Raw genomic sequence first — 20,464 nt, forward strand, 5'->3', positions numbered from 1 at the left:
TCCTTAAGAGCTTTTGTTTTTTCCTGTTATTTATCACTTCTATCTACAAAGTAAAGTTAGTCAACTTGTCCTTACCGATTTAGTGAAACATGATTTTATATAAGATACATTTGAACAGTCTATCCTCAACTTTCTTAGGTCTCAGTATCACAGATAAGTAAATATTACACCTGTGTTTCTAGATAGTTCTAGATAGAGCATGGGGGAAGTTATAATGGAGGAGTCATAGTCCTTGGGAGAGATTAAAAATCATTTAGGATTTGCTCTGATATCCTTTCAAAGTGATTGGAATGTTATAAGATCCAGAATTTAAATTATACTAGCTAGCATAAGTATCTGAATATATAATCTCTAAATACCTGGGTTTAATTTAGCTTTGGATGAACAACCATGGAGACCTCTAGTACAAATCTAATTTGTCTTCCAGGAAGCAAGATCAGTGGGCCCGGGATAACATCAAAAATTACAAGGATGACCCATTTTGGAGACACACAGGCTATGTTATGGCACAAATGGATGGGCTGTATGTAGGGGCAACGAAGAGGGCTATAGTAGAAGGAACAAAGGTAAGATTTTTTAAAAGCTACTCAGGATTTATATGGTATGGCAAGAATATTGAAAATTATCTTTAAAATTATTGATACATTCCAATTAAGGAGAAGATCAAATTAGGACTAGAGAATAAATTTCTTGCACAGTAGAACTGTCTTATCTATCTCATTGCTAGCACCTGACTCAGTGTCAGGTTAACTCACAAATAAACCAGCTTGTTTCTGTGTTCTTTCAGTCTCATTCATGCTATACTCTGGGGTAGGTTAAAGAGCCCCATATGAATGTACTGGCTATTTAATTAACCTAATAAAGCAAGTGTTTTAGACAATATGTTTGTTAAAGAAAAATGTCTAAGTTTTATAGAATGTACAAGTTCTATGCTTTCATCCTCCACAGCGCACACAAACACACACACACAGAAACACATGCCCATGCATCATAATTTTTTTGAAATGTTTACTGAATCATTGAGGATTGAAAGGTACCGTGTAATATACTTCCAAAAATTAGGAAGATTTTATTTCCTGGAGGTAATATACATACCATACACACACACACACATACACACACACACTCACACTGGACAAAATATACAAAATGACAGTTTATAGAAAATAGATGCAAAAAATACTCTTAATCATATGAACTTGGCCTTGCTAATAAAATTAGAAATACAAATTAAAATCATACTGAGAAATACTTTCTCACTTATCAGTTTGGCAAAAATTCCAAAGTGTGAGAGCATACTGTGTTGGCAAGGCAATGGGGGGAAAAATGGGGGGAAAAAGGTACTTCCCTAGAAGACTGGTGGGAATACAGAATGGTGTATCTGCTATGGACAGGAATTTTGGTACCCAGTACCAAAATCACACACTCATTTACCCTCTGACCCAGTAATCCCATTTCTAGGATTATCACAAAGGTTCACTGGCAACAATGCAAGCCTATTCATCACAGATAATTTATAATAGCGAAAAGACCGAAAACAGCCAAATACATGGAAGACTGGCTGCATAAATGATGTAGCTGTAAACAGGAATAAGGTGGATCTCCATCTACTATTATGGAATGACCTTCAGAATCTGTTATTAAGTGTAAAAATGGAAAGACCAGTGTATATCATGTGCTACCTTTTGCATAAGAAATTGAGATAGATAGATAGATAGATAATAGATAAATAGATAGATAATAGATAGATAGATTTGCTCATTTTTTCAAGGAGAAACAACAGTGAAAGAATAAGCCAAAAACTAAAAAATAAATGATTACCTATAAAAGAAGGAAGAAAAGAGAGTGGAGAGAACAGAGATGAAAGCTACATTTCTCTGAATGTAACTTGCTTTTTACATTTGACTTTGGAACCATGTAAATGCTGTTCATACTTATAAAAAAAATTTTTAGGGCTTCCCTGGTGGCGCAGTGGTTGAGAATCTGCCTGCCAATGCAGGGGACACGGGTTCGAGCCCTGGTCTGGGAAGATCCCACATGCCACGGAGCAACTGGGCCCGTGAGCCACAATTACTGAGCCTGCGCATCTGGAGCCTGTGCTCCGCAACAAGAGAGGCCGCGACAGTGAGAGGCCCGCGCACCGCGATGAAGAGTGGCCCCCGCTTGCCACAACTAGAGAAAACCCTCGCACAGAAACGAAGACCCAACACAGCCATAAATAAATAAAAAAAATAAAAATAAAAATAAATTTTTTTTTTAAAAGTCTCTTTAAAAAAAAAAAAAATTTTTTTAAAAGCAAAGCACTTCCTAAGATCTGCAAACAAATTGACACAAATATACCTAATGGTGCATCAAGTTTGTGGCATAACCATACGGACAGCAGTTATTTCAAGTGACCTTAAAACACAGTTACTGCTGTACATCCTCAGTGGAATAGATGCTACAGACAAGAAGAATCACCAAAACCAAAACCAAAACAAACGACCTTGAATTGTAATCTTACTTTAGTGAAAATATTGATATTGCTATTTTGAAATTTGATAGAGTTCACTTGATATAGTAAGATAAAGCAAATAAGTATGTTAGATAACAAGATTTTCAGCATAAGAAAAATCAATGAAGTAAAGATCCTGTGTTTTTGTTTTTGTTTTTAAGTTGAAATATAGGTAGCAAATCATTACTTTTAAAAAATACACGTTTCCCAGGAATTCCCTGGTGGTCCAGTGGTTAGGACTCAGCACTTTCACTGCTGTGGTCTGGGTTCAATCCCTGCTTGGGGAACTAAGATCCTGCAAACCTAAGATCCTGCAAACCTCATGGCACGGCCAAAAAAAAAAAAAAAAAATAGTACACATTTCCTTGCTTTGTCCCTTGAAAAAGCCTGGAAGTAATGACAATAGCCTAGACCCAGTAGCATTCAGTCTTCACTAGGAGGATACGGCATAGGGTAGGCAACAATGTCTTAAGACACAAAAGCACTAACCATGAAGAAAAAGATTGACAAATTCAGCTAATTAAAATAAGAATTTCTTTTTATCAAAAGACAGTATAGAGAGTGAAAAGATAAGATGTAAAGCAGGAGAAGATATTTGCAATACATTTAACTAACAAAGGATCTGTATCTAAAATACATAAAGAACATCGACAAATTGTTAAAAAGAAAATACTCAGTAGAAAAATGGGCAGTGGGCAAAAACATCGAGAGGAATTTCATGGAAGAGGAAATACATATGGCCAATAAACAGGTGACGAAAAGCTCTATTTCAGGAAAATGCATAGTAAAACCACAGTGAGATCCTATTACACAGCAGAACTGGGAAATCTCAAGCACTATTGGAGTAAGTAAACTATTACAGCCACTTTGGAAAATGATTGGACATTACTTGAAACATTTGAGGCTAACACATAGTCTACAACCTGGCAGATCCACTCAGATGTTACATAGTTTCTTGAACATGGGGCCCAAGTACGTAAAAGTTCACAGTACCATTGTTTTGCTGTGAACCGGAAACACCCCAGATATTTATCATAAGTATATTGTGACACTATATATTCATGTAATGGGATACCATATAGGAATGAAAATGAATGAACTATTTCCACATGATCAACATTGATAAATGTCAAAAAATAATTTTGAGCAAAAGAATGAACACAGTATGATTCTATTTGTACATATTCAAAACCAGGAAAAGTTTTAAAAATTATTGTTTAAGGATTTATACATAGATGATAAAATAATAAAAGCAAGTAATGAACAACATGAAATTTAGTAGAGTGGTTACTACTGGTAGGGAAGGGAAGGGAGATGAGATTGGTGACTTCTAAGGCACAGCTAATCTATTTTTTAAACTGTGAGGTGGGTAATAGGAGTTTATTATTTTTCCTTAAACTGTGCATATACATCTTTATTGTTTCATATGTATGGTATCATTCTTAATTTTTAAAATAAAGGCAAAAAATTTAAAAGCAAATTACAAACTGAAAGATATATTGCAATTCATCTCGGAGACAATGAACTAATCTCTCTAATACTTAAAGAACTCTTAAAAGTAGGTAAACAAGAATAACCTAGTAGAAAAACAGATAAAGCACATTCACAGTTCACAAAAAATAAATCCAAAGATTTTTAAACCATATGCTCAGCAGTGCTCATAATAGAAGAAATGCCAGTATAAACTACAATGAGATACTGTTTTTCACCTATCAAACTGGAAATAAACTAATTGTTTAATATGTTGTTAGGCTGTACTAGTATAATTGAAATAAGCCCTATGAAGACAATTTGGAAACATCTATTAAAATCAAAATCATTTCTAGAGATCTATCCTACACACAGACTCACACACATACAAAATGATGTGTCCAAGTCTGACTATTGTTACATTATTTATATTAGCAAAAGACTAGAAACCACCTGAAAGTCACCAATAAAATACTGGTTAAAAATATTATAATGCATCCATTCATTGAAATACTGTTTAAAAGCATGAGGAAGAGTTTTATATCAAATATGGAAAGGTCCCCAAGATATGAAAAGATATTAAGAGAAAAAAATCAAGGTGAAGAGAAGTACATATAACACACTATTGTTTATGTTAAAAAATGTATTTGTAAGACATTTTTAAAAGTCTAGAGAGATACGCAAGAAACCAATAAAAGTGGTAAGCTGGAGACAGGGTGGGTCTTGAGTGAACAGAGGATAAGAGTGAAGAGAATTTCCACTATAGATCTTATAATTTAAAAAAATATTGAATAATGAATGGATTACTTATTCAAAAACAAAACAAAGAGAATGTTTATATAAATAAATAATCAGGTTTGGTTTTTTTTTCTTGCTTTTGCTTTTGTTAAAATGGTCATGTGTATTTGTCTTCTTACCACCTCTGCCCGAAAACCAATTTGTTTGTAGATGCCTAGCCCTGGGCGACTCTGGTGGTTTGAATCTTGCTGGAGCAGTGCTCTCTAGTTAACACAGAGTTCATGTTCAAGACTGATAATTGCTTCAGGTTTAATGCTGTCAAGTCTGTTAGTCCTATGTTAAACATACGATCAAAATCAAAAGCACCTTAGTTGAATATTTTTGCTGTAAAGCCGTGCTTCTCAGCTAAGGATGACTTCTCACCAGAGGACATTTTGCAATGCCTAGAGACATTTTGGGTTGTCAAAATTGGGAGGGTGCTACTGATATCTAGTGGGTAGAGGCCAGGGATGCTGCTAAACTTCCTACAATGCCCAGCCCCCCTGCCCAACAAGAAAGACTTATTTGGCCCCAAATATCACTAGTGCCAAGACTGAAAAAACCTGCTGTAGAGGAATGCAAGCAGAGTTCTCTGTGTATTTTACTCTCATAGGACCCACTCCCAAAATCTGTGGCTAACAGGCTAAAACGTCTCACAAAGTATAAAGTAATAAAAATCACTTTATAAACTACAATAAAATCTAGTGTATCTGTTACATTAGGGAACCTTCACAAAGGAATAATGTAATGGATACCTAACAAGAGGAGCCCTCACAATAGACAATGACGTCTGATTGTCTGAAATCAATATTAAGTGCAGTCTCTGTCTTTTCCCAGCCCATAACCCTGTTCCAGATTCAGTTCCTGAATGCTGTTGGAGATCTGCTGGACCTGATTCCCTCACTTTCTCCCACAAAAAACTCCGGCCTGGAGGTTTTTAAGAGATGGGACATGGGACATTGCTCTGCTCTCATTAAGGTGAGACATGCGGCAGCCTTTCTCTTTGTCCTTCTTCTGGTCCATATGGACTTTTTCTATATGTCACCCAAGTATGGTAACATCTCACCACTCCCAGCTATAGTTACATATCAGCTCATGGGTTCCTCTGTCATAGAAGTTAAGAACTGGAAGGAACTGATGGAGGGACTTGGATGTACATGATGTTACCTGTTTCTTCCATCATTTTTCCCGTGCTCTATGTACCTGCCACTCCCACCATCCAGAATCTTCCATTTTGGAAGCTAGGACAGACTCTGTCTGTTTTGTGCACATTAAAGGTTAATTTTCCAGTAACAAAAACAGCAATAAACGCCTTAATTGACATAATCCCTCTACACTTCCTACATTTGTAGTCAGTTATCTGTATACTTCACTATGATTCTGGCTATAGGTTCTTCCTGGATTTGAGAACATCTTTTTTGCTCACTCAAGCTGGTACACGTATGCTGCCATGCTCAGGATATATAAACACTGGGACTTCAACATCATTGATAAAGACACCAGCAGTAGTCGCCTCTCTTTCAGCAGTTACCCAGGTAAATAAATTTAGAGAGACATCTGAGTACTTTGAGTACTATTTCAGGATAAAACCTTAGTGATTTAGAGTAACTGGAATGGAAGAAGAAAGGTTTAGTGATTAGCATACATTAATGAAAATTGGTTTTTAGAGTGCTATGAAATATAGCTCTAATACTTGTATTTAATAGAATGTCATAAACTATGTTAATAGGGTTGACAAAAGTTCACTTCAACAAATGCCAATTGAGTATTTATTAAGCACAAGGCACTTGCCTAGGCTCTGCAGTGGAATCAAAGATGAGCGAGGTAGATCCTGATCTCAGCATCTCCTTGAGAGCCTGTCTCCATTTCTCTTTTTTTATGATTTCTTTTTTTTTTAATTGGAGTATAGTTGATTTATCCATTTCTCTTATTCTTTGCAGTTTCCACAGTAGTTTACCTAGTGTGTGGCACCTAGTACTTAATAAATTTTTCCTGAGTGGATGGGTGAATGAATGTACAAGATTATAGATCTTACACAAACAAGATAAGTACTATACAGATGAGAACAATATTATTACTGGATACTGTATAGGCTACAAAAGAAGTGTAAGAAATGTTGTCAGTATTCAAAATAGGGACAACTCACATCTGATTTTTGGGAAAAGGAAAAAGGTGGACATTTGAGATGAACCATGAACGATGACTAGAATTTGAGCAGGTAGAGATGGATGGGAAGGATGGTCTTTGTAGAGTTGGGATTGCAAACTCTTATACCTAAAGGAGACATAAGATGATGCAAATGAATAAAGGGGCTGGTATAAGAAAATAGAAATGGAAACAGCTGTAGCAAACACATGGTCCATTGACAGGGAGCCAGTCGGCTCCCACTGACTATTGTCACCCAGCCATGTGGAGATCAGTATTTCCATATCCTCTAGCTTCTCAAGAGAGAAATATGGATTTGAAAAACAAAACCCACCGTGTGAACCCCAAAACGTGTGTCTGCTAGCTGGAATTGCCCTCAACTGCAGGTTTGCAACCTCTTCAGGAAACATCATGAGCAAAGGCAAGGGGGAAATTCTTACCAAACATCTAAGTGTCCGATGCAGATGTGATGTGGATACTTTTGACCTTTAATTACATATATGCAACTTACAGGGTCGTTATACCAACCACCTGTCATATCTAGCTTTGTAAGAGTATTTGTGTCAGAGTATTATTGTCCCTTCTGGCACTGTTGTTCTTGATAATATTAACATCACCCTAGCGGGAATTCTGACCAGGGGAATAAAGTGATGTCTTTCTGTCCTTGTGACCGGATCCTTCCTTTGAGACCACTTTGATTTCATCTTTATCATAGTTTGCTTAATTGTTTTAGTACTGAGGGGGACTGAGAACTCCCTTCTCCAAGTTAGACTGTGCTTTGATTCTTCTGTGTTCCTTTGGACTGAAATTTAAGGACAGCAAGATACTGAGACAGTCAAATATTCATACTCTTCCTCTTATTTGTGATAAAATGCAAAGTTCAGCTGTTACCTGAAATTTTTGCTTTGAAATCTCTGCAGAATGGTGTTCTTCCATAGTCTTAATAGTCTTGAATCCCAAAGGTAGTGATGGAGAAGGACATGGAGGGATTTCCTATGAAACTTTTGACCTTGCTCATATTTGCATATATAGCTTCCAGAATAGATAGATTTAGAAGTAGATATATAGATAATAGAGATTTTTAGAGCAATTAAACTGAGAGAAAACAAAAGACTTTTTTTTTTTTTTTTACTCCAAGATGTTTTTACAGGAGCCAGTGGAGCAATGTCATTCATAATTTCTCTAACTGGACTGCTTTGTTCTCAACAGCAAACATGAAAAAACATGTAGAATTTTATTTATATTACAAAGAATTGTTTAGTTATGGGATCAGCCACACGGAATTCATCGCATAGATATAAAACTAAGCTTTACCGTGAACTTTATGCCATGTGTATGTGCTGTTGATCCCAGAAATACGCTAGGTGACTTGTTGCTTTTCTTTGGTGCAGGAGTACCATGATAGATTGAGTGGGTTAGGAGCGTGGTGTCAGTTTTGTATTCAAAGGGGCAGGACCTGGAGGCTCTTCCTGATACGGACAAGGATATTAAGAGTTATTGAGTCAGAACCGATAGATCAAGTCATGATATAATTTATTCATCTACAATTTTCTATTAAAATGTGCTAAGCAGAGTATTTGTGATGAAAAAACAGGACAAATGCAGCCCCTATTCTAACAAACTTTACATTCTGGTGAAAAATAGACACAAATAAAAAAGCAATGATTAAAGTGTGATTTGTGTAATAATAGAGAAGCCTAGTTTGGGGATGATGAGATAGCTTTTAAGAGAAAGTAAAATTTAGGTTGAGACACAAAGGCAAGTGTAAATTCCCCAGGCCAATGGGGATAATGGGGTGATAGAATGTTCCATGTGGAACAAGCAGCACATGTAAAGGCCTATAGGCAAGAGAAAGTGTGGAGAAGGCCAGGGAGAGGGAATGAAGGGCAATGCAAGACCATTAAGATGACAAGTGGAAGTGACATTAATAGATTTGCATTTTAGAATTACAAAATGTCTGGCCCACGAGAGGAGGACAAGAGAGGCTTCCAACAGAACATGTAGAAGCCTGAGGCAACAATCCAGGCAACTCAAACCACATAAAGTTTTGCAGATGGTCAGTCAATATACAGATGGAAGATTGATATTCCTCTTCAAGAAGAAAACAAGATGTCAAAAATGACTGCCGAATTCATATAGCAGTAATAGTGTTCCTGTTGTCCTTGCCAGCATCCTTGAGGGATAATTGCCTAATAAGAATTGTTGGAAGGGCACTCCCAAAACTGTACTCTAGCATAGGAGAATAGGAGGAACAATAGTAATCCTTCACAGTACATTCATCAATATTGCAAAAGGATGTGCCGACCCCAGCTCACCCAGGCTTATCTAAGCCAATCTCATGCTCTGTGTTCACGAGAGTCCCAGCTGACTCCGTAAAAATACAGGTAGTTATTCAAGGAAATAAATTAATATAATAACCTCCATCTTAATCTAGAAAGGACTTAAGGTGGGGTCCAAGGTGGCAGAGTAGGAAGATTCTGAACTCACCTGCTCTCACAGACACACTAAATCTACAGCTACATTTGGATCATTTCCCTCTGAAAAAGATCTGAAAATGAAATGAACGATTCCCACAACAGAGAATAAAAGGACCACACTGAGACAGGTCGGAGAGGTAGAGACATGGTCTTGCAAAAGACCCCACTTTATTGTGTGCAGCAACACGCGATCGGAGGGATCTCATGAGACAGGTGCTTCTCCAGGAGGAGCAAGGGATTGGTGACCCCCACCAGGCACCCCAGCCCCTGGGATCTGCGCCAGAATGATGAGCTCCCAAAACGTTTGGCTTAGAAACCCAGCAGGGCTGATGTCCAAGGGTACCAAAGTGCTATAGGAAACTGAGATTCCCCTAGTAAAGGATTTGCACGTGGTCTTACTCACCCCAAGACCCAGCAAAATAGCAACAGTTTGGAAAGTGCCATATGTGAGGAAGATTCATTTGCCAATCTAAAGGCTGGAGAGGCAGGGGACAACTGAAATGGTCCTGAAGGCAGAGGCGCTGGCGGAAGCCATTGGTGCATTCTCCACCTAGCATGCCAGCGCAGGTGGGTGAGCTTGGATGCAGCACCCTCCCACTGCCTAGCTAAACAGGCAGGGGGGAGTGGTCGTTGCAGTGTCCTACTTCCTTGCTGAAGTCTGCACATGCAGTGGTTGCAACACTCCCCTGCCCCCTGGCTGGGGCTGAAGAGCTGCCTTTCTGAAGCCAGTGAGTGGGCCCCATCCCCTCCACTCTCCAGCTGCCCTGCTAAAGCCAGTGAGCACATTCAATCCACATAGGGGACACCTCTTGATCCCCTGGCCTTGCTGGCCAGGGGCCCTGGCATTCCTGAGCTCCACAGGACGGTAGCGATCAGAAAGACAGCTCTTGGCAGGCTACCACGCCCAGGGCACTGCACAGACAGCAAGCTGAAATAAAACCCAAGTATCCCTGTGAAAAAGACCTGTTTACTTAGCCTGGTGCTTCAGCTTCAGACAGACTTCAGGTTTCCCATGCATCTAGAGGCTAAGGAGACATTGCCAGGGGACATAAGCTGGGAGACACCATCCTTGTACATCCCCTTGGCCACACTACAGCTCGGCAACACTTCCCAGGTAGAAAGCTTATACACTTGCTGGAGCCCCAGTTTTTGCAACTGTCACTAGGCCCTAGGCTGCCAAAGGTCACGCTTACCCTTGGGCTTAAGCGTCTGCTTTCACCTGTGTTCTCACTGCAGGGCTGCTTCCTTTCTACCCAAGGGCAGCAGGGGAGGTGACAAGTGAGCTTTACTCTGTATGCTCCCCCACTGGCCCCTGTGGCAGTCACGGCACCCCCTGCAGGCTCTGCACCACGTGTTCAGCAGTGCTGTGGGGAGGGCTGGCCCTGGCCCCTAAAAGGGCTTTAAAAACCTTGCTTTCTAACACAACCAGGCCTTTGTAACAGATCTCATGCCTCCAGTTGATGAGGTGACTTCCTACTCTCACGAGTCGGTTACAAGTTGGATGGATATTCTGTGGAGCAGTTGAGACTGCTCTTCCGGCTCCTGCCTCAGGCTTCTCACCTCTCCTACCCACAGGCGGGAGTGTATCAAAGGTAGGGGTGTAGGCAGCATGGACAGAGACCACATTCTAGGAGAGCACTGATTATAGCATAAGAAGTCTGAGAGAAGACAGGCGAAAGTTGGAAATACGTTGATGTATGTTTACTCTATAAAATTCTGAATGTAACTTTAATGACCAGAAGAAGAATTATCATTCACATTTTCTTAATACTGTGGGTAAGACTTGCCATTGTGGTCATGATTTACAAAACACAGTAATGATTTCTGAGACAGTCATTAGAATTCAGTATTCACAGGTGACATGATAAACGTTGCAGAGTCATTAAGTAAATGGCGCTAAGGAACTGCAGAGGCAAAGAAATCTATGTTGTTTCAGTGCAAACAGGTTACAAAGAGTCATGGCTTTGAGAGTAATAATAGTATTGCTGCTTTTTGCTCATGAAGGGAGATATAAAATTTTCCAGAAATAATGCATCGGACTCTAAAGAATACAAAGAGGTGGTGCCTGGACATTACAAAGCATCATCACATACACTGATTGGATGATAGACAAATACCTTAGTATGTTTCTTTACTCATTATTCTAAATCTTCATTAATAAATCACTATACCTCACATGGGCCCTTGAATTTTGTCATATATTTCTTTTTTTTTTTTTTTTTTTAAACATCTTTATTGAAGTATAATTGCTTTACAATGGTGTGCTAGCTTCTGCTTTACAACAAAGTGAATCAGTTACACATATACATATGTTGCCATATCTCTTCCCTCTTGCATCTCCCTCCCTCCCATATATTTCTTAATCAAATTGTTTATATAGGCAGGGGCCCTGCAAAAGTTACTTGCCTGAAGCTCTGGATACTCTAAGAAAGGTGGCCCTGTACTATTGAAGCAAAAAAAGAAGGTTTTGAATAGCCATGGTCTGTTTTACCTAAGAGGTGATAGGGCAAAGGAAGATAAAAGCCCTGGCTAGTCCTCCGCCAGGATACTGTATACAGACAACTCTTGATTTTGGCTATACAGTCAAGAATCCCATAGGGGATGACGGCATTGAAAAGGTAGGCATTACCACTGCATGAACAGTGCAGTGCAGAGATCTACTTATCATCAAAAAGAACACAAATAACAAATGTTGGCAAGGATGTTGAGAAAGGGAACCCTCGTACACTGTTGGTGGGAATATAAATTGGTGCAGCCACTGTGGAAAACATTATGGAAGTTTCTCAGAAAACTAAAAATACAACTACCATATGACCCAGGAATTCCACTCCTGGGTATATATCCAAAAAAAACAATAATACTAACTTGAAAAGATACATGCACCCCAATGTTCATAGCAGCATTATTTACAATAGCCAAGACATGGAAGCACCATAAGTGTCCATCAACAGATGAATGGATAAAGAAGATGTGGTACATATACACAATGGAATATTACTCAGCCATGATAAAGAATGAAATCTTGCCATTTGCAGCAACATGGATGGACTTAGAGGGCGTTATGCTAAGTGAATTATTTCACTTATGTCAGGCAGAGAAAAACAAATACTATGTGATATCACTTATATGTGGAATCTAAAAAATACAACAAACTAGTGAATATAACAAAAAAGAAGCAGACTCACAGATATAGAGAACAAACTAGTGGTTACCAGTGGGGAGGTGGGGGAGGGGTTTATAGGGTAGGGAGAGTGGGAGGTACAAACTATTGGGTGTAAGATAGGCTACAAGGATGTATTGTACAACACGGGGAATATAGCCAATATTTTGTAATAACTGTAAGTGGAACGTGACTGTTAGAAATTGTATTAAAAAATAAAAATAAATAAAATTTGTTCATGTCAAGAAAAAGATCTACTGATTTCCATTGCATTGAAGGTTTAAGTCAATCAGAGGTAATCAACCTGTCAGTAATACTGAGTCTTCCAACCCACAAATATTGTTTCTCTATTTATTTAGGTCTTCTTTAATTTGAGCAATGTTTTGTAGTTTTTAGTATATGGGTCTTACATATCTTAAATTAATTTGAATCCTAAATGATTTTTGATGCTACTGTAATCAGAATCGATTTTTTATTCCTTTTTCCAATTGTTCATTTCTTGTATATATGCATTAGTTATCTATCGCTACATAACAAATCACCCCCAAAATTAGTGACTTGAAATGACAATAACCATTTAGTATCTCATAGTCTGTATGGATAAGGAACTTAGATAGGGCCCAGTGAGGAGAGCTTGTCTCTACTTCACTATATCTGGGGCTTTAGCTGAAGACTCAGAGACTGAGGGGCTGAAATCTCTGGTAACTTAACTAAAGCTAAAGGATGTACTTCCAAGGTGACTCACTTCCATGGTCAATAAGATGGTTCTGGGAAATTGATTCCCCTCCATGGGCCTCTTCACAGGACTGCTCAAGTATCCTCAGGACAGGATTCCTGGTTTCCCCCAGACCAAGTGATCTGAAAGAACACGGCAGAGACAGCAATACCTATTATGACCTAGTCTCAGAAGTCATATACTGTCACTTCCACCACGTTCTATTTATTAGAAGGAAGTTATTATGATCAGCCCACATTCAAGAAAAGGAAATTAGAATCTATCTTTTAAAGGGAAAATTGTCAAGGAATTTGTGGAAAGTTAAACACCACCACAATATAGAAATATTATTTTTTTGTATATTTACTTTTTCTCTTGAGAACTTTCTAAGTTCATGTATCAATCTAATAGCTTTTCTGTAGATTTCTTGGGATTTTTCTAGATACATAATCAGGCCATCTTTGCATAAAGACAGTTTTACTTCTCCCTTACCTTGTATGTCTTTGTTTGCTTTCATGAATGTACTGGATGAGACCTCCAGGACACTGTAGACTAGAAGTGGCATGGAAATCTTTGCCTAGTTCCTGATCTTAAGGGGAAAAGTATTCGGTCATTCACCATTAAGTATGATGTTAATTGTAGGCTTTTTGGATACCCTTTATAAGGTTAAAGAAGATCCCATCTCCTCCTACTTTGCTTAATGTTTTTATCATGAATGAATGCTGCATTTTGTGCAGTTCTCAGCTTCTATCTGATCATATGATATTCATCCTGTATTAATATGGTGAGTTCCACTGATTAATTTTCAGATATTAAATCAACTTGGCATTCCTGGGATAAACCCCACTTAATCATAATATATTATTCTTTTTTATTTATTTTTTATTCAACGTACTAATATTTTGTTAAGGATTTTTTCATCTAGTATTCATGAAACATATTGGACTGTGGTTTCCTTTTCTTTTAATAGTTTTGGTATTAGGGTAAGCTTGTTCTTATAAACTGAGTTTGGAATTATTTTTTCCCTCTATGCTTTCTGAAAGACTTTGTGTAGGACTGCAATTATTTTTTTCTTTAAATGTTTTAAAGAATTCATTGATTAAGCCATCTAGACATGGAATTTTATCTGTTGGAAAGTTTTGAGTTCAATTTCTTTCATTAATATAGGTCTATTCAGGTTTTCTAATTCTTCTTGAGTCAGTTTTGAAAATTTGTGTCTTTCAAGGAATTTGTCCATTGACTCTAATTTATCATGTTTATTGATATAAAGTTATTTATAATATTTTTATTTACCTTTTAATGTCTGTAGGATCTGTAGCTAAGTACCTTTAATCATTCATGATATTATGTCTTTTTTCTTTATCAGTCTAGCTAGAGGTGTATAAATTTTATTGATATTTTCCAATAACCAGATTTTATTTTCATTGATTTGTTTCCTATTGTCCATTTTTCTTCCTCATTTATTTTCATTCTTATCTTTATGATTTTCTTTTTTTCTACTTACTTTGTGTTTAATCAGTGTAGTTTAATAGAGAGCCAAGGGGTTTGGCAGGGACTAGCTGAGATTTTAGAGCTAACTCTCTCGTGGTTTTCTTGTTTCTAAGGTTTTCTCTAAATTTCCACTTGTTCTTCCAGCTCTGGATTTTGCCCTTTGATAGCTGGAGCAGTCTGAGCTGTATATGAGCTCGGAGGGGAGCACCCTCTGTCAAAGTTGCAGCAGATTTGTATATCTCACCAGTAAGAATTCGGTCTTACAAGGGTAAATCTCTCAATTCTTTCTGGTTTTATCCCAAGCTCTTTGGCATCTCTCACATTCTTGCATAGTTAGTGGTCAGCCAGGAAACTAGGCAGAACTTATGTTCAGATTTTGGATCTCTGCTCTTCTATACTTCTCTCTTGCTTTCAAAATTTCCCCCTTTGGGACTTTCCTGGTGGTCCAGTGGTTAAGACTCCCTGCTTCCACTGCAGGGGGCATGGGTTCGATCCCTGGTCCGGGAACTAAGATCCCGCATGCCACGTGACGCAGCCAAAAAAAAAAAAAAAAAATCCCCCTTAAATTCTCAGATATCTACAGCACTGAACTTTGAATACCATCTCAAGTCACTATGGCTGCAGTTTTCCACCACCAAAGCTGGCAGTGGGGAATTAAGGAATGCACTCAAGCAATGAAGCCACATACTCATATTCTTTTCTTAAAAATTTGTTTGTTTGTTTGTTTTGCCGCACTGTGCGGCATGCGGGATCTTAGTTCCCCCACCAGGGATTGAACCTGTGACCCCTGCAGTGGAAGCGCGGAGTCTCAGCCACTGGACAACCAGGGCAGTCCCCATACTCATATTCTTAACTAATAGGATCAGTGCTCAGTTTACCCTGCCTTTGGTCATTTTCTAGTACCTTCAACTAGTTATTTTAAATAATTTTATACAGTGTTTATCATTTTTACTTGTGGAAGAAATCATCTAATTTCTTTGTGCTGCCATTGGAATACTCACCCTTGGTATGAGCATTTTTATTGCCTTTTAATGCGTTTTACCCAAATGTTTTCCGTATTAACAAAAGTATCACAAGAGCTCCTCGTCGAAGCCTTCGCTAATTTTCAGGCTGAGTCAGCTACCCCTCCTTTCAGCTTCTTTGGTGCCTTGTGCACAGTTTCTTCAGAGCCCACGTTCTGTATTCATGTCTGCATCCTCAGGGCCAGCAGAGAGCCTTGCACATTGTAATCACTGAACAAATATTTATGCAAGGAAGGAGGAAAGGAGAAAAGGAAGGAAGGAGGAAAAGATAATGGGAAGAAAAGAGAAAGGAAACAGGCAGACAGGTTACAGATAACCCCTTCTGATGTGGGCAAGTGGAAACTGGAGAAAGACAGACGGAGAATGCAGTGAGCGGTGGAGGAGGGGCTGCCTAAGAGGTCATCATCTGTCAATATATCACAAGCTCCTTGTTTTCTCTTCATCCTGCCGTCCCTTTTATACCCCTGATTTGAAAAGAAGAGTCCGAGATGTTCATGAATTGGTATCAAGGCATCTCAGATGCAAACCTGTATGTTCAGCACAGGGATTGGACCTTGAAGCTAATCCTTTGTAGCCACCCTGATGATGAATGACATGAATAGCACCCAACTAGTTTTATGGGAATTAGGCAGCACCCAAGTTTTAAGTAAGTTACCTTAAAATCGTTTGTGCTTAACTTGTTATTGAAATAAAAAGAAAAGAAGTAATGTTTGTTTAGCTCCTATTTATGTGCCTGGCATTATAACTGACACTCTGTGTATGCATAATACACATTTGGTGTGTATTATGTCACTTAATTTTCATAAAAACCTAACAAGGAGGGTATTGTATCAGCATTTTTCAAATAAAGAAACAGGTTCAGAGAAATTAAATAGCCAGCTCAAAACCACACTGCTCAGAAGTTGGGCACTGGGGTTCAAACACAACATATCTGACTATAAAGTACCCATTTTTTGTTTTCAGAAATGGTTCTGTTTGTATCTAAGTTAAATGGTTAAAACCGAAAGTCATGAACTCAAAGGGCCTCCTGGGATGCCAGGTGGGTGGAGCTTTTGTGTGGGAACAAAAGCTGGAACCTATTCAAAGTGTTTTAATTGAGGATTACTGTAAATAATGATGATCCCTATGAGGCTGAGGCTTCATGCTTAATTATCTGTAAGTGGAGCTCTCTGGAACACACTTAGTGTGTTTCACCAAGCATGCATGTGTTCCTACTTTGCATTACATCTGGGCATCCCATCACCTCCCACACACATGTACACACCCCTTAAAATTTCCTCTGGAGCTTGCTAAAAATGCAGATTCTAAAGTGCCATCCATAAGAATTCTTATTTAGTTGATCTGGGCTGGTGCATTTGTAACAAGCACCTTAGGTGATTCTAACATATTGGGTACAAGCCCATCCTTTCAGACTCTGGCATCCTTTCTGGTCTGGGTAGCCATGACTTTGCTCAGCCTTCTCCTGTTTAAAGTTCAAATACTTGAAGGTAGGTGTACAGGAAGATAAAAGAATGGTGTCAAAGCCCCAAGAAAATGTAGTCAAGTCTCCTTCATAATCCATAATGTTATTACTTTCATGTGTTATTAAATTGCCTCTGTAGTTGTAAACCTTTTTAATGTAATAGTATAATTATTTTTATTAATTTCCTGTTACCTCTTTTATCTTAGATCCTTTGATCATAAGGCTGAAATATATACAAACAATCTGTGATTTAACACATGCCAAGATTCATATCTTCTGCCTTTAAAAAGTAGAACCAAAGGAGGAGAAGAAATAAAAGTAGAACTAGGGCACCCATTCCAAAGGACCATAGATAGATTTTGTAGCACTTCATTTCTGCTTTCCTAAGTATCAATACCTTTCTTTTGTTTTGTATTCCTCTTTGGCACCATCCCAGGATACTGATGACTTCTGCCAGGCCACAGCTGTCTTGAACATCTTTCCCCACCTAGCTAAGGAAGCTTCCTCCCTTCTGTCTTTCCAGAAATCCCACCTTATTTTCCACACTTTTCTTTTTCTTTTTATTTATTTTTATTTTTGCTGTGTTGGGTCTTCGTTTCTGTGCGAGGGCTTTCTCTAGTTGGGCGAGCGGGGGCCACTCTTCATCGCGGTGCGCGGGCCTCTCACCGTCGCGGCCTCTCTTGTTGCGGAGCACAGGCTCCAGACGCACAGGCTCAGCAGCTGTGGCTCACGGGCCCAGTTGCCCCGCGGCACGTGGGATCCTCCCAGACCAGGGCTTGAACCCCTGTCCCCTGCATTGGCAGGCAGATTCTCAACCACTGCACCACCAGGGAAGCCCTCCACACTTTTCTTGACTGACTGGTCATAAGGTGATTTTCCCCAACACCACCCTGTCTAAACATGCAACCCCCCCATGATTCACTCTCTTCCCAATTGCTTCAAATGTATTTGCTCTATTGTGTATAAGTGTTGTCACTGTTTGCAATGACTACCTATCTGTTTCCCTCACATTTGTCAGGCGTATGTTGTAGTGGAAAAGGCATGTGTTAAGGTTCAGTCCTAAATTTATTCCTGACAATGCTGTTTATTAGCTTTAAATAGCTAAATATTTTTTTAATTAGCTCATCTAAGTGCTCTTTTTGTGAAGATCAAATGATGGTATCCATCCTTCTAAAGCAAGGTTTCTGGTGTGTCGTAGGTACACAGTATATGTTAGTGACCACCATCTTCTCTTTCTTCCTTGGATTTAACAGTTATTTATTGAGCACCTACTATGTGTCAAATCCTTTTCTTGGCGCTGGAGTGAACAAGACAGAAAAAGTTCCTGCCCTGGTGGAACTTACATGCTATGGGATAGATGGAAAAGGAAACAGTAAACAAGCAAATAATATAACCTAAAATAAATAATTTATTATTGAAGAAAAACAATTTTATGTGGATAATAACAGAATATTGGTTAAATGTAAGCCACCTCTTCATAATTACTTTCTATAATCTTTAAGAGATTATTATTATTATCTTAGAATTAGAATTATACTAATTCTTTTATTTGGACCACTGCAGGATATTCAAACTCCAGAGTATGGCTTCATGTGCTTGAATATCTAATAGTATGAATCCTTCATTGATCACCTTCCTATTGCAGGATTAAGCAGAAATGTGCTAAAAAAAAATACACACTTGATAGAAGAATAATTACTGGAAAGTGAAGGGGAAATTGATTGGTTCCAGTTAGGATCTTGGCAGGAAGAGAAATAAATGAATGCCATTCTGGAAGGTAGGAAGACAGAGTCCATTGCAGAGTGGACAGAATAAACGGCTGGAGGATTTCATGTCCTGGGATAACAAGGAGAGCACAGGCTGCCTTTTCTTAGGCAGGAGGCGGAAGACTTTCCCGCTGTAGACAGTAACCTTACATAGGAGTTCTGGTGGAGACTCAGAGGGGAGCAGAGGTGGGCAGAGAGGGCAGTCTGGGCATATGCCTTCTGAAGAAGCTCCTGAGGGAATTCTGATACAGTCTCTGGGCTGAGACCCATTGCACAGTGCTTGAGATACAGTAAGTGTTTAATAAAAATTTATTGACTATCAGACTGGCTTAGAGAAATCAGACAGCCCAGCATAGGTGGGTGCTTTCCACCGGTCTGAGAAGTGATACTGTTCCTCTTCAGCTGTGGGAAAAAGCTGAGCAGAAAGGCTGAGTATGGTGCCAAGATGTTATTTTGTTTTTTCTCTTTTTAAAAAAAAATGAAAGAAAAGAGTTCCCAAAGTGTCACATCCATCTGTGTTAAAATCAAATGGCAGGGCTTCCCTGGTGGCGCAGTGGTTAAGAATCTGCCTGCCAATGCAGGAGACATGGGTTCGAGCCCTGGTCCGGGAAGATCTCACATGCCGCGGAGCAACTAAGCCCATGCACAACAACTACTGAGCCTGTGCTCTAGAGCCCGCGAGCCACAGCTACGGAACCTGCATGCCACAACTACTGAGCCCGCGCACCTAGAGCCCGTGTTCCGCAACAAGAGAAGCCACCGCAGTGAGAAGACCGCACACCGCAACAAAGAGTAGCCCCCACTCTCTGCAACTGGAGAAAGCCTGCGGGGAACAGTGAGGACCCAGCGCAGCCAGAAATAAATAAATAAATAAATTTTTTAAAAAAGAGAGAAAAGAATCAAAATAAAATAAAATAAAAATTTTTTAAAAATCAAATGGCAGTAAGACATTTCAAAACAAAATATGTTGTATAATTGGATTACTATTATTATATTAGCTACTGCTGAACCTCCAAATTTTGTGCTGGAAACGTGATTATTATTGCTTTTGAGTCCACACGTCAGCTAAATGGTTCTTTCTGGTGTCTCAGCTGGGCACATCGTGCATCTGAGGTTGGCTGGGGTTGGGTGGGCAGCTCTGCTGACCTTGGATGAACTCTCCAGCACGTTGGGCGACTGGCCAGCTAGAGGCTGGCCCTCCTGCACGTGGTCTCCCATCCCAGAGACTAAATTAGACTGGGCTGGTTTACACTGCTGTAACAGGGTTACAAGAGGTGAGAAGAAGTATGCAAGGTCTCCTGAGGCCTAGACTCAGAACTGGCGCATTTTGTTAGCCGAAGCAAGTTCCAGATCCAGCTCAGATTTAAGAGATGGGGAAACAGACAATGCCTCTTTCTGGGAGATGTTGCAAAGTCCCATTGCTGAGTATGGATAGAGGGAGGGGTGAGGAAATGCAGCACAGCTATTTTTACAATCGTGACCCAC

General features: G+C 39.1%; 1 protein-coding gene across 1 annotated transcript in view; it reads left to right on the forward strand.

Moving 5' to 3' along the window:
- The window catches only part of PLBD1 (phospholipase B domain containing 1), a 52,967-nt gene that overhangs the window by 9,481 nt on the left and 23,022 nt on the right, over positions 1 to 20,464 (forward strand). Inside the window, exons 3-5 of the mRNA XM_061206502.1 lie at positions 428 to 566; positions 5,579 to 5,719; positions 6,132 to 6,276. Of these exons, the coding sequence (XP_061062485.1) occupies positions 428 to 566; positions 5,579 to 5,719; positions 6,132 to 6,276 (425 nt within the window). The remainder of the gene's footprint in view (positions 1 to 427; positions 567 to 5,578; positions 5,720 to 6,131; positions 6,277 to 20,464) is intronic.

The sequence above is a fragment of the Eubalaena glacialis genome, chromosome 11 (genome assembly GCF_028564815.1).
Source record: "Eubalaena glacialis isolate mEubGla1 chromosome 11, mEubGla1.1.hap2.+ XY, whole genome shotgun sequence".
Taxonomy (NCBI): Eukaryota; Metazoa; Chordata; class Mammalia; order Artiodactyla; family Balaenidae; genus Eubalaena; species Eubalaena glacialis.